Source organism: Oryctolagus cuniculus, chromosome 17, assembly GCF_964237555.1.
Source record: "Oryctolagus cuniculus chromosome 17, mOryCun1.1, whole genome shotgun sequence".
Classification (NCBI taxonomy): domain Eukaryota; kingdom Metazoa; phylum Chordata; class Mammalia; order Lagomorpha; family Leporidae; genus Oryctolagus; species Oryctolagus cuniculus.
In genome coordinates this window covers 21432008-21459888 of record NC_091448.1, presented here as the reverse complement: position 1 = coordinate 21459888, position 27881 = coordinate 21432008, and the positions used below count along the sequence as shown (strand labels likewise).

At 44.8% G+C, this 27881-nt stretch overlaps 2 protein-coding genes and 1 pseudogene across 3 annotated transcripts; 1 reads left to right on the top strand and 2 right to left on the bottom strand.

Moving 5' to 3' along the window:
• Nucleotides 1-230: 230 nt before the first annotated feature.
• On the bottom strand, nt 231-1050 carry LOC103351564 (keratin-associated protein 4-4-like). 2 transcript variants are annotated; one of them, XM_070060722.1, is made up of 2 exons: nt 755-1050; nt 231-664 (listed from the first exon to the last, which is right to left on the bottom strand). In XM_070060722.1, exons 1-2 carry the CDS (start codon nt 1003-1005, stop codon nt 535-537), a joined length of 381 nt encoding a protein of 126 aa, XP_069916823.1. In that variant the 5' UTR covers nt 1006-1050; the 3' UTR covers nt 231-534. The 2 variants fall into 2 exon arrangements, with proteins under 2 accessions (XP_069916823.1, XP_051687303.2); XM_051831343.2 differs by having other exon boundaries at nt 231-1050.
• Nucleotides 1051-5814: 4764 nt separating this feature from the next.
• LOC127484395 (eukaryotic translation initiation factor 5 pseudogene) lies at nt 5815-7632 on the top strand (annotated as a pseudogene).
• A 3366-nt stretch (nt 7633-10998) lies between these two features.
• On the bottom strand, nt 10999-27324 carry LOC108178582 (keratin-associated protein 4-3-like). Its single transcript, XM_070060899.1, has 2 exons — nt 26739-27324; nt 10999-11896 (listed from the first exon to the last, which is right to left on the bottom strand). The coding sequence occupies exons 1-2, from the start codon at nt 27249-27251 to the stop codon at nt 11303-11305; spliced, it is 1107 nt and encodes a 368-aa protein (XP_069917000.1). The 5' UTR covers nt 27252-27324; the 3' UTR covers nt 10999-11302.
• Between the last annotated feature and the right edge of the window lie 557 nt (nt 27325-27881).

The window sequence follows — 27881 nt, the reverse complement described above, 5'->3', positions numbered from 1 at the left end:
CAAGAGGCTTTAACTCTCCTGCCCAGGGCTCGCTCCTTCCTCCAGAAAGAGGCCTCAGGCTTCCTCCAAGGAACCATATTCCCACTTTGTGACAAGAGTGCAGAGGGAAGAGGGGCAGTACCCCTGAAATCCTCTGCTGCCGTCCTCTCATCCATTAGAGGCGAACAACAGAAAATTGCCAGATAAGCTTCAAAATTCCATCAGGAAAAGTAAGACACACTGAACACATATTTGAGAGACTTGAAAATTCAAATGTATTGAAAATGAGGGAATATCTCCATGTCACAATTATAAGAGAGAGGAAATACTTCAATTTGGGTTACATGATAGTTGACAGATTACAACAGGCAGAGAGACAAACACGAGAGAAAGAGAGACAGACAGACATGCCTGGGGTAATAAAATTGGAGTCCAAATACATGTTGAGAATCTGTTGGGACTGAAGTCTTACAATCAGATCTTCATGATTCAGCTCACAGAGCAGCTACAGGCAGAATATTGGTTAAAGAAGATCGGTGAGTGGAGGTGAAAGGCTCAGCAGCAAGAACCACTAGAGCAGCAGGGGCGGCAGCAGGTGGACACACAGCAGCTGGGGCGGCAGCACTGAGTTCTACAGCAGGTGGTCTGGCAGCAGATGGGCCTGCAGCAGCTGGAGATGCAGCAGGTGGGGCGGCAGCAGCTGGAGATGCAGCAGGAGGGTCTGCAGCAGGTGGGCTGGCAGCACTGGGGCCTGCAGCAGCTGGAGATGCAGCAGGTGGGGCGGCAGCAGGTGGGCTGACAGCACACAGACTGGCAGCACTGGGGCCTGCAGCAGCTGGACACACAGAAGCTGGGGCGGCAGCAGGTGGTCCTGCAGCAGGTGGTCTGAAGGCAGCTGGGGCGGCAGCAGCTGGAGATGCAGCAGGTGGGGCGGCAGCAGGTGGGGCGGCAGCAGGACTCCTCCTGGCAGAAGTCTTGGCCACAGCCCTGCTCAGAGCTGATGGAGCCACAACAGGAGTTGACCATGGTGTCAGAGGATGGAGGTTGCTGTGGGTTTACAGACGGTGGGTTTGTGAGGTGTGGGTGTCTCCCTGACTGTGGTCCCCTTTTATACCCTGCTGAGGGGTTCTGGCATCAGGTGCAGTGCTCTTTCCTTGTTATTGTTTTCCCTGATAAATAGGTGATTATCAAATTAGGCAAGTGTGTTTCCCCGCCTGAAATTTCTCAGCAGATGGGAAACATTATTTCCCTTTCCTGGTGTGTTAGAGTTCAGCCCGTCGGCCCTTCCTGAATCACCTCCCGTGTGGTGGTGTTGAGCTTCTGCAGGAGCAGTCATGTGGCATTCACACTCTGGGCTCTGCAGCTCAGTCCCACGTGGCTGTACCTCCAGTGACCTCAATTCTCCTGGACTGTGAGGACTTCTGATGGCTCAAGCATCATTGTCAGATCCCATTCCCTGCGTGACAGGGGGACAAGACATTGGGACTGTGAAACGAGGCCCCAGACAGTAGAACAACAAGGCTGGGAGGACATGTCTTGTCTCCACTGTGAATCATGGCCCACTTTCTAAATTTTTCATGGAAAGAAACACAGAACTGTTTCAAGGAAGAAAACTATGCTGTGATTTTTTTTCTCCATGCACAAACATCTAAGTGAGTTTTAGGAACTTGAGGAATCTGGATGCAGAAATGAGCCTCACCACACAGTTCAGTCTCCTCCCCTTCCTCCTCTTTGGACTGCTTCTCATCACCTGTTCTTGGCTGACAGGTGTGTGACCTGTGACCTGTGTCCAAGCCAAACCAGAGGACTCCAGTGTCCTGGCCTCTTAGCTTAGCTCACCCCTTCCATTTCTCTCTGCTGATCCCAGATCTGAGGGTGCACTCTCTACCTTGCTATTATTTAAAAGATTTAGGCATTTTATGAGTTATACAGAGAGAGGAGAGGCAAGTAGAGAGAGAGAGGTCTTCCATCACTGGTTCATTCCCCGATTGGCTGTCAACAGCTGAACCTGCGCCTATCTGAAGCCAGGAACCAGGAGCTCCACTTGAGTGCAGGGGCCCAAGGACTTGGTCCGTCTTCTGCTGCTTTCCCAGGCCATAATAGAAAGCAGGATGTGGGCCAGTGCCACAGCTCACTAGGCTAAACCTCCACCTGTGGTGCCAGCACACCAGGTTCTAGTCCCGGTTAGGGTGCCAGATTCTGTCCCGGCTGCCCCTCTTCCAGTCCAGCTCTGCTGAGGCCCGGGAGTGCAGTGGAGGATGGCCCAAGTCCTTGGGCCCTTCACCCGCATGGGACACCAGGAAAAGTACCTGGCTCCTCGCTTCGGATCAGCACGGTGAGCTGGCTGCAGTGTGGCGGCCATGGCAGACACTGGAGGGTGAACCAACTGTTCATGTGGTTTTTGTTCTTCAGTTTGTTAATGTTCTGTATCACGTTGATTGATTTGCAAATGTCAAACCATCCCTGCATACCTGGGATAAATCTCTTGGTCCAGCCGGCGCCGCGGCTCAATAGGCTAATCCTCCGCCTAGCGGCGCCAGCACACCGGGTTCTAGTCCCGGTCGGGGCGCCGGATTCTGTCCCGGTTGCCCCTCTTCCATGCCAGCCCTCTGCTGTGGCCAGGGAGTGCAGTGGAGGATGGCCCAGGTGCTTGGGCCCTGCACCCCATGGGAGACCAGGAAAAGCACCTGGCTCCTGGCTCCTGCCATCGGATCAGCGCGGTGCGCCGGCCGCAGCGCGCCAGCCGCGGCGGCCATTGGAGGGTGAACCAACGGCAAAGGAAGACCTTTCTCTCTGTCTCTCTCTCTCACTGTCCACTCTGCCTGTCAAAAAAAAAAATCTCTTGGTCCAGTTGAATGATCTTCCTGATATGTTGTTGGGATCAGTGGTTTATATTACTGATTCATTTTCTGGCTAGGTTATCGGTCTGTTTAGGTCTCAATGTCTTCATAGCTCAATTTAGGTAAGTTGTATGTGTCCAGTAATCTGTCCGCTTCTTCAAGGTTTCCCAATTTTTTGGCATATAGCTCTTTGTAGTAATTTCTGATGAATCCTTTTATTTCTGTAGTGTCTGTTGTTACATTTCCTTTTGCACCTCTAATCTTTTTGATTTGGGTCCTCTCATTCTTTTTTTGTTTTTGTTAGTTGAGCAATTGTTGTGTCAATGTTGTTTATTTTTTTTTAAAAAAAAGCTTTTTGTTTTGCTGATCTTTTGTATTTTTCAATTCAATTTTGTTTATTTGCTAATTTTAATTATTTCTTTTCTTCTACTAGTTTTGGATTTGATTTGCTGTTGTTTTTCTAGATCCATTAGAAATATTGAAACCTCATTTATTAGTGCCTTTCCAACCAATTGCTATAAACGTTCCTTTTTACACTGCTTTTGCTGTATCCCACAAGTTTGACATGTTGTATTTCTTTTGATTCCTCCAATGAACCACTGTTCATTCAGGAGGTATTGTTTAGTCTCCATGTGTTTACCTATGATCTAGAGATTCTTGAGTTGTTGATTTCCAGCTACATTCCATTGTAGTCAGGGAAGCATGGTATATGTTGATTATTTTGAATTTGCTGAGACTTGATATATGGCCCAGCATGAGGGTCTATCCTAGAGAAACATCTTGCACTGGTGAGAAGCATGTGTATTCTGCATCTGTAGGATGAAAAGTTCAGTAGATATCCATTAGATCCATGGGGTCCATCGTATCGATAAACTCTGTTATTTCCTTGTGGATTTTTTGTATGGTTGATCTGTCCATTGCTGAAAGTAGAGTATTGAGGTCCCCTATTACTATTATATTGGAGTCTATGTCTCCCTTTAGAGTCAATAACATTTCATTAAATAGCAGGGTGACCTGCTTATATGTTTACAATAGTCACATCTCCCTGTTGAATTGATCCCTTAATCATTGCATAGTGCCCTTCTTTGTCTATTTTAACAGCTTTTGTGTTAAAGTCTGCTTTGTCTGATATTAGGATGGCTACACCAGTTCCTTTCCATCCTTTCACTTTCAGTCTTTGTTGGTGAGATGTGTTTCTTGGATGCAGCAAACAGATGGGTTTTATTTTTTAATGCATTCAGCCAGTCTGTATCGTTTAACTGGAAAGTTGAGGCCATTTACATTCAAGGTGACTGTAGATAAGTAACGACTTTGCCCAGCCATTTTCCTATAAATATTCTTATTATTTCCTTTGGATTCCCTTTGTACTTTTACTGGGAGATTTTCTGCCTTCACCTTCTTTTGTAGTGATGACCGTGTTTCTGTGTTTCTATGTGTAGAACATCCTTAAGCATCTTTTGTAATGCTGGATGACTAGTGACAGATTCTTTCAATTTCTGCTTGTTGTGGAAGATCTTTATTTCACCTTAATTTATAAGTGAGAGTTTTGCAGGGTATGGTATTCTGGGTTGACAGTATTTTTCTCTTGAGACTTAGGATATATCTCACCGTTTTCTTCTAGCCTGTAGGGTTTCTGATCAGAAGTCCACTGTGAGTCCAGTTGCAAATCCTCTGAAAGGAATCAGGTTTCTCTTGTGCACATTTTAGAATCTTTTCTTTATGGTTTACTGTGGAAAGGTTGACTACAATGTGTCTGGCCATGTCTATTAGGAGTTCTGTGTGCTTCCAGCACTTAGATGTCCCTTTAATTCTCCAAATTGGGGAAGTTTTCTGTAGTTATTTCACTAAAAAGGTCTTCTGGTCCATTTTATTTTTCCATGCCTTCAGGAATCCTAATATCACTATGTTGGGTTATTTGATAGTACACTGTAAATTCTGACTCAATATTTTAGTTTTCTAATTTCTGTTTCTTTTTCTTCTCTTTTTTTTTATTTATTTATTTTTTTTGTGGTCTGACTGTAAAATTTCCATGGATTGGATATTTAACTTGGATCTTCTTTCTTCTGCCTCACTAGGCCAGTTCTTAAGATTTCCACCATATTTTATTTGTTCTATTTAATTTTTAATTTCCAATGTTTTATTTTGATTTCTGTTTAAATCTCATTTGTGGGAAAAATTTTTATTCCTGTCATGTACAGATTTCTCTAGTTCATGAATTTGTTTCTGATTACTTCTAAGTCACCCTATGATCAGTTTTTGAAATCTGTTTCTTGCCCGGTGCCGCAACTCAGTAGGTTAAACCTCCTCCTGTGGTGCTGGCACCCTGGTTCTAGTCCCAGTCGGGGCGCCGGATTCTGTCCCAGTTGCTCCTCTCCCACTCCAGCTCTCTGCTGTGGTCCGGGAGTACAGTGGAGGATGGCCCAAGTGCCTGGGCCTTGCACCCTCATGGGAGACCAGGAGGAAGCACCTGGCTCCTAGCTTTAGATCAGCACAGTGCGCTGGCCGCAATGCCCCAGCTGTGGCTGCCACTTGGGGGGTGAACCAATGGCAAAGGAAGACCTTTCTCTCTGTCTCTCTCTCTCTCACTGTCTGACTCTGCCTGTCAAAAAGAAAAAAAGAAATCTGTTGCTGACATTTCATCAATCTTATAATATTCACGTTCTCTTACTGAAATGTTGTGGGAGTCCGCTGGAGGGGCGGTGGCCCCGCGCCCCCTCCCCGCCCCCCGACCCCGCGGGCCGCTGGCTGGCTGGGCAGGCGCGCCCGCCCGGCCGCGGCTCTCGGTGCCATCTCTCTGTGCCAGGTCGCCGCTGCGCGCTGCCCGACTGCGGACGTCTGGGACAGTCCCTCCCGCTGCTCGGCGGCCGCACCTGGCCTGGCCGCTCCCCGCGCTGCGCTGAGCTCCGCCGCCTCCGCCACCCCCGCCGCCCCGGACTCGGACTCGGGTTGAAACGCGCCTCACTTCATCCCAGTCCCGGGCGAGCAGCGTTGGGTTTGTCTTTATTTGAGCTGTTGCGCAGCCATTGGTACCTGTATTGGGGACACATAGCATACAAGCAAGAAGCTTTCAGCCTTAGTGGCGAAAATTTTTTCCTGTCAGAGACCGAGAACTCTTGCAGTCGTTTATGTCATCCCTTCTTTTCCAGACAGAAGATACCAAAAAGTTGCAATCAAAGATCTCTTCATCTTATTGATAAAGCCACTAGTAAGCCAAAATGTCTGTCAACATCAACCGCAGCGTGTCAGACCAGTTCTATCGCTACAAGATGCCCCGTCTGATTGCCAAGGTTGAGGGCAAAGGAAATGGAATCAAGACAGTTATAGTCAACATGGTTGACGTTGCAAAGGCGCTTAATCGGCCTCCAACGTATCCCACCAAATATTTTGGTTGTGAGCTGGGAGCACAGACCCAGTTTGATGTTAAGAATGACCGTTACATTGTCAATGGATCTCATGAGGCGAATAAGCTGCAAGACATGTTGGATGGATTCATTAAAAAATTTGTTCTCTGTCCTGAGTGTGAGAATCCTGAAACAGATCTGCATGTCAATCCGAAGAAGCAAACAATAGGTAATTCTTGTAAAGCCTGTGGCTATCGAGGCATGCTTGACACACATCCTAAACTCTGCACGTTCATTCTCAAAAACCCACCTGAGAATAGTGACAGTGCTACAGGGAAGAAAGAAAAGGAAAAGAAGAACAGGAAGGGCAAAGACAAGGAGAACGGCTCCGTATCCAGCAGTGAAACACCACCACCACCACCGCCAAATGAAATCAGTCCTCCTCCACATGCTGTGGGAGAGGAGGAGGAGGATGACCGGGGAGAGGATACAACTGAGGAAGCTCAGAGGCGCAGAATGATGAAATCAGTGACCATGCGAAGGTTCTGACGCTCAGTGACCACTTGGAGAGGACTGTGGAAGAGCGCGTCAACATCCTGTTTGATTTTGTTAAGAAAAAGAAGAAGGTGTCATTGACTCATCTGACAAGGAAATCGTCGCGGAGGCAGAAAGGCTGGACGTGAAAGCCATGGGCCCTCTTGTTCTGACTGAAGTTCTCTTTAATGAGAAGATGAGGGAACAAATTAAGAAATACAGGCGCCATTTTCTAAGATTTTGTCACAACAACAAAAAAGCTCAGCGGTACCTTCTTCATGGTTTGGAGTGTGTGGCAGCAATGCGTCAAGCTCAGCTCATCTCCAAGATTCCACACATCTTGAAGGAGATGTACGATGCAGACCTTGTAGAAGAAGAAGTCCTCATCAGCTGGTCGGAAAAGGCTTCTAAGAAATACGTCTCGAAAGAACTTGCCAAAGAGATGCGTCAAAGCAGAGCCATTTATTAAATGGTTGAAGGAGGCAGAGGAGGAGTCTTCTGGTGGTGAAGAAGATGATGAAGATGAGAACATTGAGGTGGTGTATTCGAAGACTGCCAGTGTACCGAAAGTTGAAACTGTGAAGTCTGACAACAAGGATGACGACATTGATATTGATGCCATTTAAAGGGCCGGATGCAACCTAGCTTAACAGTGTAATGCTGCAACTTTTTCTCCATTATCAGCCAGAAATGCAACATGTATGTGCAAAAGCTAAAATAGCTTAACATCATGCTACACTTTATACTCAGAAAATCTATTACTGTGAGTGATCTGTATTTAAGCCCAGTGAGACATCTAGGGAGTCCATACACATCAGCGAGCAGATAGAGTTTGCTTATTTTATAGCATGTTTCTTTTTGAAAAACTAGTGATGGACACATTTGGATCACATTTATACAGTTAACAAAAATAAAGATTTGATTTTGGTCATTCTTAAGATTTTTGGCTCTGAATGACTTCGGCTGAAGTAATTGGTTCCTTTTATAATGTACCATCATTTAACCTGATAGGATTCTTGGAGCCTGTGATACGTTGTTAGGTGCTAAGACCATAATGAGGTCTTCAGAGTGTAAGTGTGTGTATTTGTAATGACTTTATTCAGCCACTAAGAAATACAGTACTTGGAAAGTTTTACCTCTGGTCCCACGGATTGGTGTTTGGTAATGCACGTTTAGGCGAGGTAGACTGCTGATCAAATGACAGCGCAACATCTGAGGAGCAGATGTGACCTGAGTGTCCTGTAAACGTTGATTAAGAGCAGGTTTTGAAACTTGAAATTTTGTTTTTCCAGTTTGTGTACAATTTCCCCAAATTTATAGTCTTTGAAGTCGTGTGCATTGCACGTTGGATGAGCCAGGGAAATGACTACTACATTAACAAGCAAGCATTGTATGTGTGTGTAGTGGTTGCTTTGTACTAAGAGAACACAAATTCTGAGGTGTGATTACATAGTCAGCTGATTTTATTTGGGGGAAACAGGTAAAGGTGCACTTAATCTCTAGCAGAAACTGAACATAGTTTTTAGCTTTTACCATTATGGTTTAAATTATAACTTCCGAATGCTTAGACATACTGTATATTTCGTTCAGTGTGATTTTTCCCTGAATACTAAGGTTGTTCTTGAATGCCTTTTCCACTTGAACCACATAGCTTACGCTTTCTAGATTTTGGTTGCTAGCTTGCCAAAATAAGTGTTACTGTGTTTCAAACTTGATTTTTGTTTTTCTGTCTTATTTTAAAAATAAGGTTAAAAGCATATTTCTAAGTCGAAGCCTCTATTTTGGTGTAAGAATTGGGATATTTTTTACTTCACATTGAATCTACGCAGACACCCGAGAGGTCTGTGACGCTGGCTCTGAGTGCGGGTGACTGGGGACTCTGCCGGCCCTGCAGGGCTTCGGGTTTGGACCTGTGAGAGAATTCCTTGCCCAGTTAGCTAATGTAAACTCACTTGATCCGAGTTCTGACTATATTTGAGTAATCATCTTCAAGATGGAAAATTGTTGTGTTTATTCCTTTCTGCAAGAAGTGCACTGTGGGAACTGGGAGTCCGTATGGTTAAGCTTGTTTGGAGGATTTTCACAGCGTTTCCTTATTTCCTTGTGACCCATCTCACAGATTATGAGACTTTAACAAATGTATGTAAAAAATTTTTTCACATTGAAATTATACAGACATTTGGTAAAATAAAACCTTGTTAGCTTGATATTCTAAGGAACTGAAACCTAGCAATCTTATTTGAGAGAGTTTATTTACAACTGCCTTTGGTAGATTCTGATGAGAGTGGAACAGGAGCCATATACCTGGATGGAATGTGCTGTGTCACACCAAAGAGGGGAGTTTTGCAAACGCATATGTCGCCTAGGTTTCAAATTTTGCTGTATGGCCAGTTTGCTTTCATCAACTGAAATACCCATAGGAGATCCTGGTGACCTAAGTTGTACTCAACAGTGTCAAGCTAATGAGGTTCTGTTATAGAGCTCTTTACTTTTAACCTGAAGGAAAATATGTTTAGGGCTTCTCAACACTAAAGAAAAAATTTTGGCTTGGACTAATGTTTAGTCTGGTGCCAAATTTCCAGTGGAATTCCAGTTCACGTAATCTGTTGAATTTTATTCATGGAGGGTATCCTAACAGAGTGATCCTTCACTGCTCTATTGAACTGTCTTAAAATTTCCTGTTCCAAACAGCTACGTTACTTGATTAAAACAATTAAAATTAAAAAAAAAGAAATGTTTTGTTTCTTTGAGGGTGTCATGTTGTCTTCCTATTCTGGTTCTTGAATTGCTGTATTTATTATTATCAGGCATCTGTGGGGATACCTGTGGTTGGGTTTGTTGTATTCCCTGTGATGGCTTTATCTTTGAACTATACCTCTGTGTTTTAGTGGAGTGTCTGCTCTCAGTGAATACCCAGAGGTGTGTACTGGTGTGGTCCTGGAGCTCTGCTCAGTGCTGCAGGGTGAAGGGAGTGTCCAAGGTGAGACCCACATTCAGCGAGGTAAATCTCCTCCATTTTTTTTAAATCAGAGGGGAGGTGTATTCTGCTAGGGAGGTGTATTGTCATGCTCACCAGCTCTCCTCAAAGGAGACCAAAGCTTAAGTGCTAGCCCTAGTGGGTTCATATTCATCTGTGCTGCCACAAGAACAGGACAAATGATGTGTGCAGTCCTTGGAGTGAACATGGATCCTGCAGCAATGACTGTCACCAGGGAGTCCCAAGTAATTGCTCTGAGGTAGCGGACCCACACCTATCACAGGACATGAGACCAGTGGACAGTGGTCATGGCCTCATTGGGTCCTAATTTTTGCTGCACCAGGCAACACAGTGAGCTGATACAGCGATGAAGTCACCTCTTGATGGCGTGAATGAGGTAACAGCTTGCAGCTGACCCACAGTGAGGTTTGAGCACCATGTTTCAGGTTGTAACATAGATCATACACCAATGAGCATCCTGTGATGCTGAGACCACAGTACATACAGGTCCACTTTCATGGAATTTCCTTGTGAAAAATTCCTGATTTATATCCGCCTCAGCACGCAATCTCAGGTGTTCCCCTCAACCACAGACTTCTTAAGGAAGACTGTTACCTATGTGGCTGTTGTGCCCCAACCCTCAGATGTGGTTATAGAGGAAAGGAAAGAAGACAACTAGCATTGCAACATCTGTGCAAAATTCAAAAGAGGGTTTAGCATGGTTTTTGAGAGTGAACTACAGATTCATCAGAACACCTTGAGCTTTATATGAGAAATGTTTTCAAGGATGTTCTTAGGGAGGTTGGGAACGGTCTTAGATTGGGCCACATCTAGAGAAGACCCAGAGACGGGTTTTTTGAGAAGCAGTTCATTTGGGAGATGATCCCTATAGTCAGTGAAAGAAACTGGGTAAATGAGCAGGGCAGGCATGGAAGCCAAAACAGAGTGAGAGAGTGAGAAGAGGACTCCTGGATGTGGCTGGGCTTCATCCCTCAAGGACACTGGAGACTGGCACAGACGTCCCCACTGGGGAAGCAGTCAGTGAGGACCACTTGTGCTCACCACCTCCTGCCCTGGGTGATCACTGCGCTCAGAGAATCTGACTCTCCTGCCCAGGGCTCACGCCTTCCTCCAGAGAGTCCTCATGCAGAGAGTGGAGGAGCCTGCTCGAAGCAAGCGTCTTCCCAGGTAGTGATGAGAGTGCAGAGGGAGTAGAGGTAGCACTCGGAAATCACCTGCAGCTTCTTCTCTTCCTCAGAGAATACTCAGACAAACTGCCAGATAAAGATGGACGTTCCATACAGAGAAATAATGAGACACAATGTACTTGGATTTGTATGCTTGAAAAAAATCAGATTTATTCAAGATGTGAGAATATCTTCATGAGAGAAAACATGGCACAGAGCAAAATTTTCCATTGCAGAGACATGATAGTGGCCAGATTTCAGAGATTTGTGTATGGAAGACAAAAGTACATGGCAGTTGTAGGGAGTGATGTATTGGGGACCAAAACTCCATCTAAAATTTCATTAGAAATGAAAGTTCAAAATTGGGCCCTTACAATACAGCTCATAGATTTACTACATCAAGAATATTAGTTCATGAAGAACAGGTGAGTGGAGGTGAAAGGCTCAGCAGCAAGAACCACTAGAGCAGCAGGGGCGGCAGCAAGTGGACACACAGCAGCTGGGGCGGCAGCACTGAGTTCTACAGCAGGTGGTCTGGCAGCAGATGGGCCTGCAGCAGCTGGAGATGCAGCAGGTGGGGCGGCAGCAGGTGGGGCGGCAGCAGCTGGAGATGCAGCAGGAGGGTCTGCAGCAGGTGGGCTGGCAGCACACAGACTGGCAGCACTGGGGCCTGCAGCAGCTGGAGATGCAACAGCTGGGGCGGCAGCAGGTGGTCTGGCAACAGGTAGGGCGACAACAGGTGGTTCTGCAGCAGGTGGTCTGGCAACAGGTGGGGCGGCAGCAGGAGGGCTGGCAGCACTGGGGCCTGCAGCAGCTGGAGGTGCAGCAGGTGGGGCGGCAGCAGGTGGGCTGGCAGCAGCTGGGGCGGCAGCAGGACTCCTCCTGGCAGAAGTCTTGGCCACAGCCCTGCTCAGAGCAGACGGAGCCACAACAGAAGTTGACCATGGTGTCAGAGGGTGGAGGTTGCTGTGGGTTTACAGATGGTGGGTTTGTGAGGTGTGGGTGTCTCCCTGACTGTGGTCCCTTTTTATACCCTGTTTAGGAGCTGCTGGCATCAGGTACATTGCTCTTTCCTTGTTACTGTTTGTCCTAATAAATAGGTGATTATCAAATTAGGTAAGTGTGTTTTCCTGCCTGAAATGTTCAAACTAGGTGGGAAACATTATTTCCCTTTCCTGGAGTGCTAGGACTCATGGGTCAGCTCTTCCTGAATCGCCTGCCATGTGTCGTTATTGTTGAGTTTCTCAAGGAAAGCTGTCATGTGACACTCGTCTTCTTGGTGCTGTCTGCCTCTGTGTGGTCTTGCCAGCACATCATGTGGACTCCAGTTTTGTAAGGATTCTTCTAGGTCCTGATCTTCGTTTTGCCAATCCAGGCTGATAGAGTTCCATTCCAGAGTGATAACAGGTCCATTATCTGTAAGATGGGCAGAAAACAAACTCTGAAAAAGACCCTGGGCGTGAAGAGAAAAAGGCTTCTAGGACACATCCCTTCCCTCTGTGGAACACGACCCAGTGTTTAGACTTTTTCATGAGAAACAGAAATGTTTTAAGGAAGAAATCTAAGTGGTGAAGTTTTTATGTTGCTTTTTCTTTTGAAACATCTTCAAGTCTCAGGCCCACCTGGACAGACTGAGTAGTATGATCACCTGCACCTTAATGGTTAGTTCTTCAGCTCTCCCCCCAGGACTGGTTTCCTTGTCCCTTTGACTTCTTGTCCCTTGGCTTTACAAGATGAACTAAGTGGTGTCCTCTGTTTCCCTGACTTACTGTCCAAGGCAGCTGAGGGAGATTGCCCCGTGTTCTTGTGTCTTCTCTAACCTGCACACAGCCATCTTCCTGTCTCTGTTGAGTCTCAGCCCTGACGATGCTCTAAAAGTAGGTCATGTGACTTGTCTTACACAGTGGCCTCCATTCCATCCATGTTGTTGTGGGTGACACGATTTCATTTTTATGGCTGAATGGTATTCCTTCTTGCATGTGCAATATTTTCTTTATTCAAATGGACACTTAGGTGTTTGCATTTCTCAACTGGTTTGATTAGTGCTGCAGGAAACATGGCAGTGCAGATGTCTCTTTAGCAATCTTATTTCATTTCCCTTGGGTAAATACCCCGTAGTGTGGCATCAACATAGATGATCTCATAGAAGTAAAAAGGTGGTTACTAGAGGCTGGGGAGAGAAATAGGGAAGAAGGGATTGGGAAGGTTAATTAACAGGTCCTACATTGTAGCTATGGAGAGGAGGTCTGGGTTCTATTGCACAGCAGGGTGACTGCACAGAATGTACTGCAAAGTGTCTAGTACTAGATGTTTTCACCCTGAAGAAATATTGAACTTGTTCAGATGTAGATATGTTTGCTCTGATTGGTTATTATACTTTTTAAACTTTTATTTAGTAAATATAAATTTCCAGAGTACAGTTTGTGGATTACAATGGCTCCCCCCCCATAACTTCCCTCCCACTCGCACCACTCCCATCTCCCGCTCCCTCTCCCATTCCTTTCACATCAAGATTCATTTCCAATTATCTTTATATACAGAAGTTCGATTTAGTATATATTAATCAAAGATTTCATCAGTGTGCACCCACACAGAACATAAAGTGTAAAATACTGTTTCAGTACTAGTTATAGCATTACTTCACATTGGACAACACATTAGGACAGAGATCTCACATGAGGAGTAAGTACACAGTGACTCCTGTTGGTGACTTAACAATTTGACACTCTTGTTTATGGTGTCAGTAATCTCCCTAGGCTCTAGTCATGAGTTGGCAAGGCTATGGAACCCTTTTGAGTTTGCCGACTTCAATCTTATTCAGACAGGGTCATAGTCAAAGTGGAAGTTCTCTCCTCCCTTCAGAGAAAGGTGCCTCCTTCTTTGATGGCCCCGTTCTTTCTACTGGGATCTCACTCGCAGAGATCTTTCATTTAGGTGGTTGTTGTTGTTGTTGTTGTTGTTGTTGTTGTTTGCCAGAGTGTCTTGGCTTTCCATGCCTGAAATACTCTCATGGGCTCTTCAGCCAGATACGAATGCCTTAAGGGCTGATTCTGAGGCCAGAGTGCTGTTTAAGACATCTGCCATTCTGTGAGTCTGCTCTGTATCCTGCTTCCCATGTTGGATCATTCTCTGCCGTTTTTATTCTATCAGTTAGTATTAGCAGACACTAGTCTTGTTTGTGTGATCCCTTTGACTCTTAGTCCTATCAGTATGATCAATTATGAACTGAAATCGATCACTTGGACTAGTGAGATGGCATTGGTACCTGCAACCTTGATGGGATTGTATTGGAATCCCCTGGCACATTTCTAACTCCACCATTTGGGGCAAGTCCAATTGAGCATGTCCCAAATTGTATATCTCCTCCCTCACTTATTCCCACTCTTATACTTAACAGGGACCACTTTTCAGTTAAATTTAAACACCTAAGAATAATTATGTGTTAATTACAGAGTTCAACCAATAGTATTAACTAGAACAAAAAATACTAAAAGGATAAAGTATTAAATTGTACATCAACAGTCAGGACAAGGGCCGATCAAGTCACTGTTTCTCATAGTGTCCATTTCACTTCAACAGGTTTCCTTTTTTGTGGTTGGTTAGTTGTCACCGATCAGGGAGAACATATGATGTTTGTCCCTTTGGGACTGGCTTAATTCACAATGTGTGCATGTCTCAGACATCACAGGGAACTCATGACTATATACTATTTTATATGCCTGTAAAAATTTAGAAAAAAAAAACTTTAAAGAAAGCAGTTTCTAGATCAAAGAGAATCATCTTATATTTATTTGAGGTGGAAACTTACAGGGTCAGAAATGCCCAAACTAATTCCTGGACCACTACTGTGTCATATCATGATGAATGCCGCCAGTCAATCCGTGGGCCCTGTGCCAAGGAAATGGTGGGCAGAGACGAGGTGTAACCTGGATGAAACACAGGACGAGGAAGTTCCCATGGTGACTCCTGGAGTTGGACTGGCAGATATCGGGCACCCCCAAGATCACAGCTGTCCGATGGGGAGGGCACGGGAACAGAGAGTGGGGGTTGAAATACACACATGCACTGGAACCTGAGGCCTAAGCCCATGGAAGGCATAGAGCTCATGGAAGGGGTAAAGCCCATGGAAGGGGTAGATCCCACGGAAAGGCACAAAGACCATGGAAGGTAGAGAGTCTGTGCAAAGGCATAGAGCCTGGGAACAAGCATAGAGCCCATGGAAGGTGTAGAGCCCATGGAAGGTGTAGAGGTGTGGAAGGCATTGAGCTAGTTGTCAGAATTCCAAAATCCCGTAGGACCACACATCCCCAGGAGGAGAGTAAGGTCAACCTGGACCCAGGTTTCAGCACCAAAGAAAGGCCACCACAAAACAACACCAAACAACAGAGAAAGGGAAAAGGATTATTGCCAGGTGGGGGAAACCTGACAGCTGCCCGTGTGCTCAAGAGAACAGAACCAAACATGGTTTTTAGTTTTGTATTTCTTTTCTTCTTCTTTTGTTAGTCTGACTATAAATTTCCAGAGATTTGTCATCTAAAACAGATGCTCTTTCTACTGTCTCACCAAGTCTGTACTTAAGGCTCCCCATCATATTCTATTGAATCCTTCATTGCCAATATTTCATTAAGATTTTCTTTAAAAATCTCAATTTCGTGGGAAAAAATTTCATTCATGGCATGTACGATTTCTTTCGTTCATGAATTTGCTTCTGATTACTTCTAAGGAATGCTATGATCAGATTTTAATTCCATTTCTGGAATTTCTTCAATCATTTAATATTCACGTTCTATTATTGAAGTGTTCTGTTATTTGGGGGCGTCGTGTTGTCTTCCTATTCTGGTTCTTAAATTGCTGCATTTATTATCAGGCATCTGTGGGGATACCTGTGGTTGTGATTGTTGCTTTCCCTATGATGGCTTTATCTTTGAACTACGCCTCTGTGTTTTAGTGGAGTGTCTGCTCTCTCAGTGAATACCCAGAGGTGTGTACTGGTTGTGGTCCTGGATCTCTGCTCAGTGCTGCAGGGTGAAGGGAGTGTCCCAGGTGAGACCCACATTCAGCGAGGTAAATCTCCTCTATTTTTTTTAAATCAGAGAGCAGCTGTGTTCTGCTTTGTAGGTGTATTGTCATGCTCACCAGCGCTCCTCCAAGCCTAAGCGCTAGCCCTCATGGGTACAATATTCATCTCCGCAGCCATAAGAACAGCATAAAGGACCTGAGGAGTCGTCGTTGTGATCATGGATCCTGCAGCAATGACTGTCACCAGGGCGACCTATGTAACTGCAGTGAGGCAGCGAGGCCAGCGGAAACACGTGTATCACAGGACATGTGACCAGTGAACAGTGGTCATGGTCTCAGTGGGTCCTGATATTTGGTGCACCAGGCAAACACAGTGGGATGGTACTGTGATGAAGTCATCTCTTGATGGCGTGAATAAGGTAATAGCTTGCAGCTGACACACTGTGAGGCTGGAGCACCATCTTTCAGGTTGCAACATAGATAATACACCAATGACCATCCTGTGATGATGTGACCACAACAGATATAATACGTCCATACAATAAAAAGAGCAGATGAACAGACTTCCTGTTCCCTTTCAATCATGAGGATGCATTTGGGGAATTCTGTGCTTCCTCCAGTGAAGCTTTAGCCCTTATGAATCCAGAGGGCCTGGATCTAGAGGGCAGGTGCCACCTCCAGGAGATATGGTTTTGACCTCTTTATCACTTTTGGGTACTCGAGCTGTGGAGTCCACAAGCAAAGAAAAAGAGCTATTTACTCTGGTGACGGATGCTCACTGTGTGTGCATTGCCACACAGTGGGGACAGAGACAAGGAAATTCATCACAGGTAATGCTGGGGCACCAGGCATTACTAATTCCAGTTCATGTTGTAATTGGGTAGGGAGAACAGCTACAGTCTACCTGGACAACCAGACATGACGCCCACTAAACCACCTCTTGTCAGTTTCTTTAGAAATTGTGGCCCAGCAGTTGCAGTGACCTGAGAAAGACTGGAAGGAGGACCAGAGCCATGCGCAAGTCCATGATTCAGTGCCAGGTCTGGGTATCTGCTGACAGAGAGGTGCTCCTACACCCTAGTCAGTGTGGGTGGGGATTGCTGGTGGCTCTCAGTGTCCACCTGCACTGCTACCAGAAGTCTCCCAGCTCACAGGAATCACCTCATCTGGGTGGCTCTACCCACTCTGCACCCTCTCCTGACTGCTGGGCATCCAGCTCTAGTGAGGTCTGATGTATGGACATGAAGCTCGCGCCACCTCCCCTCTGGTACCAACTGCACTGGGAAGCTTCGTGTGGGGTCAGAATTTCACTGGCAGGCAACACGTGGGCTTCACTGCTTCTGCCAGCATGTCCTACCTGCCTGAGTACCTGAGGTGTGGGTGTCTCCCTGCCCCTGCTCCCCTTTTATACCCTGTTGAGGGGCTGCTGGCATCAGGTGCAGTGCTCTTTCCTTGTTATTGTTTTCCCTGATAAATAGGTGATTATCAAATTAGGCAAGTGTGTTTCCCTGCCTGAAATGTCTCAGCAGATGGGAAACATTATTTCGCTTTCCTGGTGTGTTAGAGTTCAGCCCATCGGCCCTTCCTGAATCACCTCCCGTGTGGTGGTGTTGAGCTTCTGCAGGAGCAGTCATGTGGCATTCACACTCTGGGCTCTGCAGCTCAGTCCCACATGGCTGTACCTCCAGTGTCCTCAATTCTCCTGGACTGTGAGGACTTCTGGTGGCTCAAGTGGGTAGATGTGCGTCGTTGTCAGATCCCATTCCCTGCGTGACAGGGGGACAAGACATTGGGACTCTGAAACGAGGCCCCAGACAGTAGAACAACAAAGTTGGAGGACATGTCCTGTCTCCACTCTGAATCACAGCCCTCTTTCTAAATTTTTCATGGAAAGAAACACAGAACTGTTTCAAGGAAGAAAACTATGTTGTGATTTTTTTTCTCCATGCACAAACATCTAAGTGAGTTTTAGGAACTTGAGGAATCTGGATGCAGAAATGAGCCTCACCACACAGTTCAGTCCCCTCCCCTTCCTCCTCTTTGGACTGCTTCTCATCACCTGTTCTTGGCTGACAGGTGTGTGACCTGTGACCTGTGTCCAAGCCAAACCAGAGGACTCCAGTGTCCTGGCCTCTTAGCTTAGCTCACCCCTTCCATTTCTCTCTGCTGATCCCAGATCTGAGGGTGCACTCTCTACCTTGCTATTATTTAAAAGATTTAGGCATTTTATGAGTTACACAGAGAGAGGAGAGGCAAATAGAGAGAGCGAGGTCTTCCACCACTGGTTCATTCCCCGATTGGCTGTCAACAGCTGAACCTGCGCCTATCTGAAGCCAGGAACCAGGAGCTCCACTTGAGTGCAGGGGCCCAAGGACTTGGTCCATCTTCTGCTGCTTTCCCAGGTCATAGCAGAGAGCTGGATCAGAAGTGGAGCAGCCGGGACTTGAACTGGTGCCCAAATGGGATGCTGGCACTGCAGGCCACAGTTTAACCCGCTACACCACAGTGCCAGGCCCTCTGCCCTGCTTTTTTATTGAAGTCATTGCTCAGATTTCACTCTCTAGTCATTGATTTCAACCAAAAAAAAAGCTCAGAGCAAAATAAAGGTGAAGTAGAAATAAACATCTCGATCCATGGGCACCCACTTACATTTGATCATAGCGGGGATGAGATGAAAGCCCGGAGGCTGCAGCAATGCCTGCCAAGTTCCTGGGCCACCATCACTGTGCATGAGGTGCTGAGTGGGGCTGCCAGTCCACCCCTGCCCATCTGGGCCAAGGAAAGGGGCAGCAGGGACAAGGTGGTAACTGGGGTGGCAGCTCTAAGTATCTTAGTTAAGATCCTCTAAGACCATCCCCAGCAGCATTTTAATCACATTTATTTCCTTATCAAACGAGTGATTGACACGTTTTAGTCCTATGCTTATGTGTGCAGAGCAGGAAAGATGTATGCAGATGTACTGTGAAGCAGCCTGGTGTCCCGAGGGGCCAGATTCTCACAGGATTTACTGTATGAAAGTAGGGAAGAACAAAACCTAAAAGAGGGAGTTGTGGATTATCAGGAGAGAAGTTTCTACACAGGTTGAGGGAGGTTAAGTGAACTCTCACCACAGCTACAGGGGCGCAGCTCAGGCTCCTTACAGACCCTTGTGCAGAGTCACAGCCCTAAGCCAGGGGCCCTCCATGTCGGCTGCTTGTTGCAGTGAAAAACTGCCAGACTGGCTCCTGCCCAGGGACACGCTGATTTAATTGGTGTGGGATTTGGCCTGGAGGAGAAGTTTTTATGCTTCTCAAGTAATTCCAGGGGATAACAAAGCTTGAGAAGCACCACCTCTTTTTTTTCTCATTTGCATGCAACTGTGGAAGTTTATGCTGGGAACATAAGTAGCTAAAAATAATTAAAATGTAACTGATACTAACAAAATAATAGAGAATATGACCCTGAATTTGAAACACTGAGTTTTGAACATGGCAGACTGAACCACTGGTGATTTTCTTTACTCTTTTTTTTCCTGAATTTTTTTTACTCTTTAGGTCACTCTAATACCATAACGCATAGTCTTACATGGATAAGAATGAATCTCTAGAGCATGAGCCATAGTGGATGATTTCTGCTGAGAGCACCCTGGGTTATTTGGGAAGAACCTCAGAACCAGGACAGCCAAGACTCTGTATACTGCCTGATGAGTTTACCCATAGGTAGGGAAGTAGAGCAGATAATTTTTAAAGCATACACATATGATTTTACACACATATGATTAACTCTTCTAAGTAAAGAGCTCCACAGATTGTATGAAAAAAAAACTGATCCTCAACAGTTAAGACAAGGGCTGTTCAAAGTTTTTGCATCTCAAAGTGTTAATTTCTCTTCTAGAGATTACCTTTTAGGTGATTGTTAGTTTTCACAGGTCAGGGAGATCATATAGCATTTGTCCTTTTGGACTGACTTATTTCACTAAGTATGATGTTGTTCCGTTTTATCCATTTTGTTGCAAATGACAGAATTTCATTTTCTTTATGACTGTGTAGTATTCTAGGGTATACATATCCCATAATTTCTTTACCCAGACTTCAGTTGATGGGCATTTGGGTTGATTCCATATCTCAGCTATTGTTGAGCTATAATAAACATGGGGGAATCAATAACTCTTTCATATGCTGATTTCATTTCCCTTGGGAAAATTCCCAGGAGTGGGATGGCTGAATTGTATGATAAGTCTACATTCAGATTTCTGAGGTATCTCCATACTGTCTTCCACAGTGGCTATACCAGTATACATTTCCACCAATAGTAGATTAGAGTACCTTTTTCCCCACCTCCTCAAAAGCATTTGTTGTTTGTTGGTTTCTGTGTGAAAGCCATTCTGACGGTGCTAAGGTGAAACCTCATTGTGGTTTTGATTTGCTTTCCCTGATGGCTAGTGAACCTGAACATTTTTTCATGTGTCTGTTGGCCATTTGGATGCCCTCTTTGGAAAAATGCCTGTTTAAGTCCTTTTCCCATTTCTTAGTTGGGTTGTCTGTTTTGTTGTTGTTGAGTTTCCTGATCTCTGAATATATTCTTGTTATTAATCCTGCATCAGTTGCATAGTTTGTGAATAACTTCTCCATTCTGTTGCCTCTTCACTTTGTTGAGCGTTTCCTTTGCAGTGCAGAAGCTTTTCCATTTAATGCAATCCCATTTGTTAATTTTGGCTTTGATTGCCTGTGCCTCTGGGGTCTTTTCTAAGAACTATGTGGTATGCCAATGTCTCTCAGGGTTTCTCTAATGTTCTTTATTAATTTGATGGTAGTGGGTCATAGATATAAGTCTTTAATCCATTCTGAGTGGCTTTTTTGTGTAAGATGTAAGGTAGGGGTCTTGTTTCTTACTTCTGGATATGGAGATCCAGTTTTCCCAGCATCATTTGTTGAATGACTGTCCTCGCTCCAGGAATTGGTCTTACTTCCTTTGTCAAAGATAAGTTGGTTGTAGAAGCATCAGTTGATTTCTGGTGTTTCTGTTCTATTGCATTGGTCTATCCATCTGTTTTTGTGCTAGACCAGGCTGTTTTGATTGTAACTGCCCTGTGGTATATCGGGAAATCAGGTATTGTGATGCCTCCAGCCTTGTTTTTGTTGTATAAGATTGCTTTAGCTATTCAAGGTCTCCTGTGCCTCCACATGAATTTCAGCAACGTTTTTCTTTATCTGAGAATGTTCTTAGTATTTTTATAAGCTTTCTTTACATCCCATAAGTTTTTTTAAAGATTTATTTGAGAGGTAGAGTTACAGACAGTGAGAGGGAGAGACAGAGAGAAAGGTCTTCCATGCACTGGTTCATTCCCCAAAGGGCCGCAATGGCTGGAGCTGCGCCTATCTGAAGCCAGGAGCCAGGAGCTTCTTCCTGGTCTACCACACAGGTGCAGGAGCCCAAGGACCTAGGCCATTTTTTACTGCTTTCACAGGCCATAATAGAAAGCAGGATGTGGGCCAGTGCCACAGCTCACTAGGCTAATCCTCCACCTGTGGTGCAGGCACACCAGGTTCTAGTCCCGGTTAGGGTGCCGGATTCTGTCCTGGCTGCTGCTCTTTCAGTCCAGCTCTGCTGTGGCCCGGGAGTGCAGTGGAGGATGGCCCAAGTCCTTGGGCCCTGCACCCGCATGGGAGACCAGGAGAAGTACCTGGCTCCTCGCTTCGGATCAGCACGGTGAGCCGGCTGCTGTGCGGCAGCCATGGCGGCCATTGGAGGGTGAACCAACAGTAAATGAAGACCTTTCTCTCTGTCTCTCTCTCTCTCACTGTCCACTCTGCCTGTCAAAATAAAAAAAAGAAAGCAGGATGTGAAGGAGGGAATAAACAGGTGGAGGATTAGCCCACTGCGCAACAGTGCTGGCCCCTGTTCTTGGTATTCGGTTTGGTATTGCATTGAATATTCACATTGCTTTTAGTACTATGTACATTTTGATGATATTGATTCTTCCAATCCATGGACATTGAATGTTTCCATTTTTTGTGTGTGTCATCTTCTATTTCTTTTTTAATGTTTTGTGATTTTCATCAGAGAGATCTTTAACATCCTTGGTTAAATTAATTCCAAGGTATTTGATATTTTTTGTAGCTATTGTGAATGGAATTGTCTCAGCCATGGCATTGTCTGTGTATACAAAGGTTATGGATTTTGTGTTTTGCCTTTATATCCTTCCACTTTACCAAATTCTTCTATGAGTTCCAATAGCCTGTTAGTGGAGTCTTTGGGATCCCCAGTGTATAGAATCATGTAATCTGCAAATAGGGATCGTTTGACTTCCTCCTTCCCAATTTGTATCCCTTTGATTTCTTTTTCTTGCCTAATGGCTCTGGCTAAAACTTTCAGAACTATACTGAATAGCAGAGGTCAGAGTGGTCATCCTTATCTAGTTCTGGATCTCAGTGGGAATGCTTCCGACTTTTCCCTATTTAATAGGATGCTGGCTGTGGTTTTGTCATAAGATGCCTTGATTGTGTTGAGGAATGTTCCTTCTAAACCCAATTTGCTTAAAGTTTTCATTATGAAAGGTGTTGTATTATATCAAATGCTTTCTGTGCATCTATTGAGAGAATCATGTGGTTTTTGATCTTCAGTTTGTTAATGTGCTGTATCACATTGATTGATTTGCAAATGTCAAACTATCCCTGCATACCTGGGATAAATCTCTCTTGGTCCAGTTGAATGATCTTCCTGATGTGTTGTTGGGATCAGTGGTTTATATTACTGATTCATTTTCTGGCTAGGTTATTGGTCTGTTTAGGTTTCAATGTCTTCATAGCTCAATTTAGGTAAATTGTATGTGTCCAGTAATCTGTCCATTTCTTCAAGGTTTCCCAATTTTTTGGCATATAGCTCTTTGTAGTAATTTCTGATGAATCCTTTTATTTCTGTAGTGTCTGTTGTTACATTTCCTTTTGCACCTCTAATTTTTTTGATTTGGGTCCTCTCATTCTTTTTTTGTTTTTGTTAGTTGGGCAATTGTTGAGTAAATGTTGTTTATTTTTTTAAAAAAAGCTTTTTGTTTTGCCAATCTTTTGTATTTTTTGATTCAATTTTGATTATTCACTAATTTTAATTATTTCTTTTCTTCTACTAGTTTTGGATTTGATTTGCTTTTATTTTTCTAGATGCATTAGAAATATTCATACCTCATTTATTAGTGCCTTTCCAACCAATTGCTATAAACGTTCCTTTTTACACTGCTTTTGCTGTATCCCACAAGTTTTGACATGTTGTATTGTCATCTTCATTTGTTTCCACAAATCTTTTTTTTTCTTTTGATTCCTCCAATGAACCACTGTTCATTCAGGAGGTATTGTTTAGTCTCCATGTGTTTACCTATGATCTAGAGATTCTTGAGTTGTTGATTTCCAGCTACATTCCATTGTAGTCAGGGAAGTATGGTATATTTTGATTATTTTGAATTTGCTGAGACTTTATTTATGGCCTAGCATGTGGTCTATCCTAGAGAAACTTCTTGCACTGGTGAGAAGCATGTGTATTCTGCATCTGTAGGATGAAATGTTCAGTAGATATCCATTAGATCCATGGGGTCCATCGTGTCAATAAACTCTGTTATTTCCTTGTAGATCTGTCCATTGCTGAAAGTAGAGTATTGAGGTCCCCTGTTACTATTATATTGGAGTCTATGTCTCCCGTTAGAGTCAGTAACATTTCTTTTAAATAGTCAGATGACCTGCATATATGTTTACAATAGTCACATCTCCCTGTTGAATTGATCCCTTAATCACTACATAGTGCCCTTCTTTGTCTATTTTAACAGCTTTTGTGTTAAAGTCTGCTTTGTCTGATATAAGGATGGCTACACCAGTTCCTTTACATCCTTCCACTTTCAGTCTTTGTTGGTGAGATGTGTTTCTTGGATGCAGCAAACAGATGGGTTTTATTTTTTAATGCATTCAGCCAGTCTGTATCGTTTAACTGGAAAGTTGAGGCCATTTACATTCAAGGTGACTGTAGATAAGTAACGACTTTGCCCAGCCATTTTCCTATAAATATTCTTATTATTTCCTTTGGATTCCCTTTGTACTTTTACTGGGAGATTTTCTGCCTTCACCTTCTTTTGTAGTGATGACCGTGTTTCTGTGTTTCTATGTGTAGAACATCCTTAAGCATCTTTTGTAATGCTGGATGACTAGTGACAGATTCTTTCAATTTCTGCTTGCTGTGGAAGATCTTTATTTCACCTTAATTTATAAGTGAGAGTTTTGCAGGGTATGGTATTCTGGGTTGACAGTATTTTTCTCTTGAGACTTAGACTATATCTCACCGTTTTCTTCTAGCCTGTAGGGTTTCTGATCAGAAGTCCACTGTGAGTCCAGTTGCAAATCCTCTGAAAGGAATCAGGTTTCTCTTGTGCACATTTTAGAATCTTTTCTTTATGGTTTACTGTGGAAAGGTTGACTACAATGTGTCTGGCCATGTCTATTAGGAGTTCTGTGTGCTTCCAGCACTTAGATGTCCCTTTGATTCTCCAAATTGGGGAGGTTTTCTGTAGTTATTTCACTAAAAAGGTCTTCTGGTCCATTTTATTTTTCCATGCCTTCAGGAATCCTAATATCACTATGTTGGATTGTTTGATAGCACACTGTAAATTCTGACACAATTTTTTAGTTTTCTAATTTCTTCTTCTTTTTTGGTTGTTGTTGTCTGACTGTAAAATTTCCATGGATTAGATATTTAACTTGGATCTTCTTTCTTCTGCCTCACTAAGTCTATTCTTAAGATCTTCCACCATATTTTTATTTGTTCTATTGAATTTTTAATTTCCAATATTTCATTTTGATTTTCCTTTAAATCTCAGTTTTGTGGGAAAGATTTTTATTCATGTCATGTACAGATTTTTCTAGTTTGTGAATTAGTTTCTGATTACTTCTAAGTAATGCTATGATCAGTTATTGAAATCTGTTTCTGACATTTCATCAATCTAATATTCATGTTCTCTTACTGAAATGTTGTGTTTCTTTGGAGGCATTGTGCTGTCTTCCTATTATGTTCTTGAATTGCTGCATTTATTATCAGGCATCTGTGGGGATACCTGTGGTTGTCGTTGTTTTCCCTGTGATGGCTTTTCTTTGAACTGTGCCTCTGTGTTTTAGTGGAGTGTCTGCTCTCTCAGTGAATACCCAGAGGTGTGTGCTGGGTGTGGTCCTGGATCTCTGCTCAGTGCTGCAGGGTGAAAGGACTGTCCAAGGTGAGACCCACATTCAGCGAGGTAAATCTCCTCTATTATTTTTAAATCAGAGAGGAGCTGTGTTCTGCTTTGTCACTGTATTATCATGCCCACCAGCTATCCTCAAAGGAAACAAAGCCTAAGCAGTAGCCCTCGTGGGTACAATATTCATCTGTGCTGCCACAAGAACAGCACAAAGGTCCTGTGCAGTCCTTGGTGAGAACATGGATCCTGCAGCAATGACTGTCACCAGGGAGTGCCGTGTAACAGCTCTGAGGTCAGCGGACCCACACCTATCACAGGACATGTGACCAGTGGACAGTGGTCATGGCCTCATTGGGACCTAATTTTTGCTGCACCAGGCAACACAGTGAGCTGATACAGCGATGAAGTCACCTCTTGATGGCCTGAATGAGGTAACAGCTTGCAGCTGACCCACAGTGAGGTTGGAGCACCATCTTTCAGGTTGCAACATAGATCATACACCAATGTGATTCTGAGACCACAATAGATATAGGTCCACTGTCATGGGATTTCCTTATGCAAAATTCCTGATTTATATCCACCTCAGCACGCAATCTCAGGTGTTCCCCTCAACCACAGACTTCTCAAGGAAGACTGTTACCTATGTGGCTGTTGTGCCCCAACCCTCAGATGTGGTTATAGAGGAAAGAAAAGAAGACAACTAGCATTGCAACATCTGTGCAAAATTCAAAAGAGGGTTTAGCATGGTTTTTGAGAGTGAACTACAGATCCATCAGAACACCTTGAGCTTTATATGAGAAATGTTTTCAAGGATGTTCTTAGGGAGGTTGGGAACGGTCTTAGATTGGGCCACATCTAGAGAAGACCCAGAGACAGGGGTTTTTTGAGAAGTAGTTCATTTGGGTGATGATCCCTACAGTCAGTGAAAGAAACTGGGTGAATGAGCAAGGCAGGCATGGAAGCCAAAACAGAGTGAGAGAGTGAGAAGAGGACTCCTGGATGTGGCTGGGCTTCATCCCACCAAGGACACTGGGGACTGGCACAGACGTCCCCACTGGGGAAGCAGTCAGTGAGGACCACTTGTGCTCACCACCTCCTGCCCTGGGTGACCACTGCGCTCAGAGGCTCTGACTCTCCTGCCCAGGGCTCACGCCTTCCTCCAGAGAGTCCTCATGCAGAGAGTGGAGGAGCCTGCTCGAAGCAAGCGTCCTCCCAGGTAGTGATGAGAGTGCAGAGGGAGTAGAGGTAGCACTCGGAAATCACCTGCAGCTTCTGCTCTTCCTCAGAGAATAACTCAGACAAACTGCCAGATAAAGATGGACGTTCCATACAGAGAAATAATGAGCATAATGCACTTGGATTTGTATGCTCGGGAAAATTCAGATTTATTCAAGATGTGATAATACCTTCATATGGGAAAACATGGCACAGAGTAAAATATCAAAATTTTCCATTTCAGAGACATGATAGTGGAGAGATTTCAGAGGAGATTTGTCTTTGGGAGACAGAAATTAAATGGAGGGAGTAGGGAGTAATGTATTGGAGACCAAAATTCCATCTAAAATTTCATTAGAAATGAAAGTTCAAAATTGGGCCCTCACAATACAGTGCATAGATTGACTACATCAACAGTATTAGTTCATGAAGAACAGGTGAGTGGAGGTGAAAGGCTCAGCAGCAAGAACCACTAGAGCAGCAGGGGCGGCAGCAGGTGGACACACAGCAGCTGGGGCGGCAGCACTGAGTTCTACAGCAGGTGGTCTGGCAGCAGATGGGCCTGCAGCAGCTGGAGATGCAGCAGGTGGGGCGGCAGCAGGTGGGGCGGCAGCAGCTGGAGATGCAGCAGGAGGGTCTGCAGCAGGTGGTCTGGCAACAGGTGGGGCGGCAGCAGGAGGGCTGACAGCACTGGGGCCTGCAGCAGCTGGAGATGCAGCAGGTGGGGCGGCAGCAACTGGGCTGGCAGCAGGAGGGTCTGCAGCAGGTGGGCTGGCAGCACACAGACTGGCAGCACTGGGGCTTGCAGCAGCTGGAGATGCAACAGCTGGGGCGACAACAGGTGGTTCTGCAGCAGGTGGGGCGGCAGCAGGTGGGCTGGCAGCAGCTGGGGCGGCAGCAGGACTCCTCCTGGCAGAAGTCTTGGCCACAGCCCTGCTCAGAGCAGACGGAGCCACAACAGGAGTTGACCATGCTGTCAGAGGGTGGAGGTTGCTGTGGGTTTACAGACGGTGGGTTTGTGAGGTGTGGGTGTCTCCCTGACTGTGGTCCCCTTTTATACCCTGCTGAGGGGTTCTGGCATCAGGTGCAGTACTCTTTCCTTGTTATTGTTTGTTCCAATGAATAGGTGATTATCAAATTAGGTAAGTGTGTTTTCCTGCCTGAAATGTTCACACTAGGTGGGAAACATTATTTCCCTTTCCTGGAGTGCTGGGACTCATGGGTCAGCTCTTCCTGAATCGCCTGCCATGTGTTGTTATTGTTGAGTTTCTCAAGGAAAGCTGTCATGTGACACTCGTCTTCTTGGTGCTGTCTGCCTCTGTGTGGTCGTGCACAGCACATCATGTGGACTCCAGTTTTGTAAGGATTCTTCCAGGTCCTGATCTTCCTTTTGCCACTCCAGGCTGATAGAGTTCCATTCCAGAGTGATAACAGGTCCATTATCTGTAAGATGGGCAGGAAACAAACTCTGAAAAAGACCCTGGGCGTGAAGAGAAAAAGGCTTCTAGGACACATCCCTTCCCTCTGTGGAACACGACCCAGTGTTTAGACTTTTTCATGAGAAACAGAAATGTTTTAAGGAAGAAATCTAAGTGGTGAAGT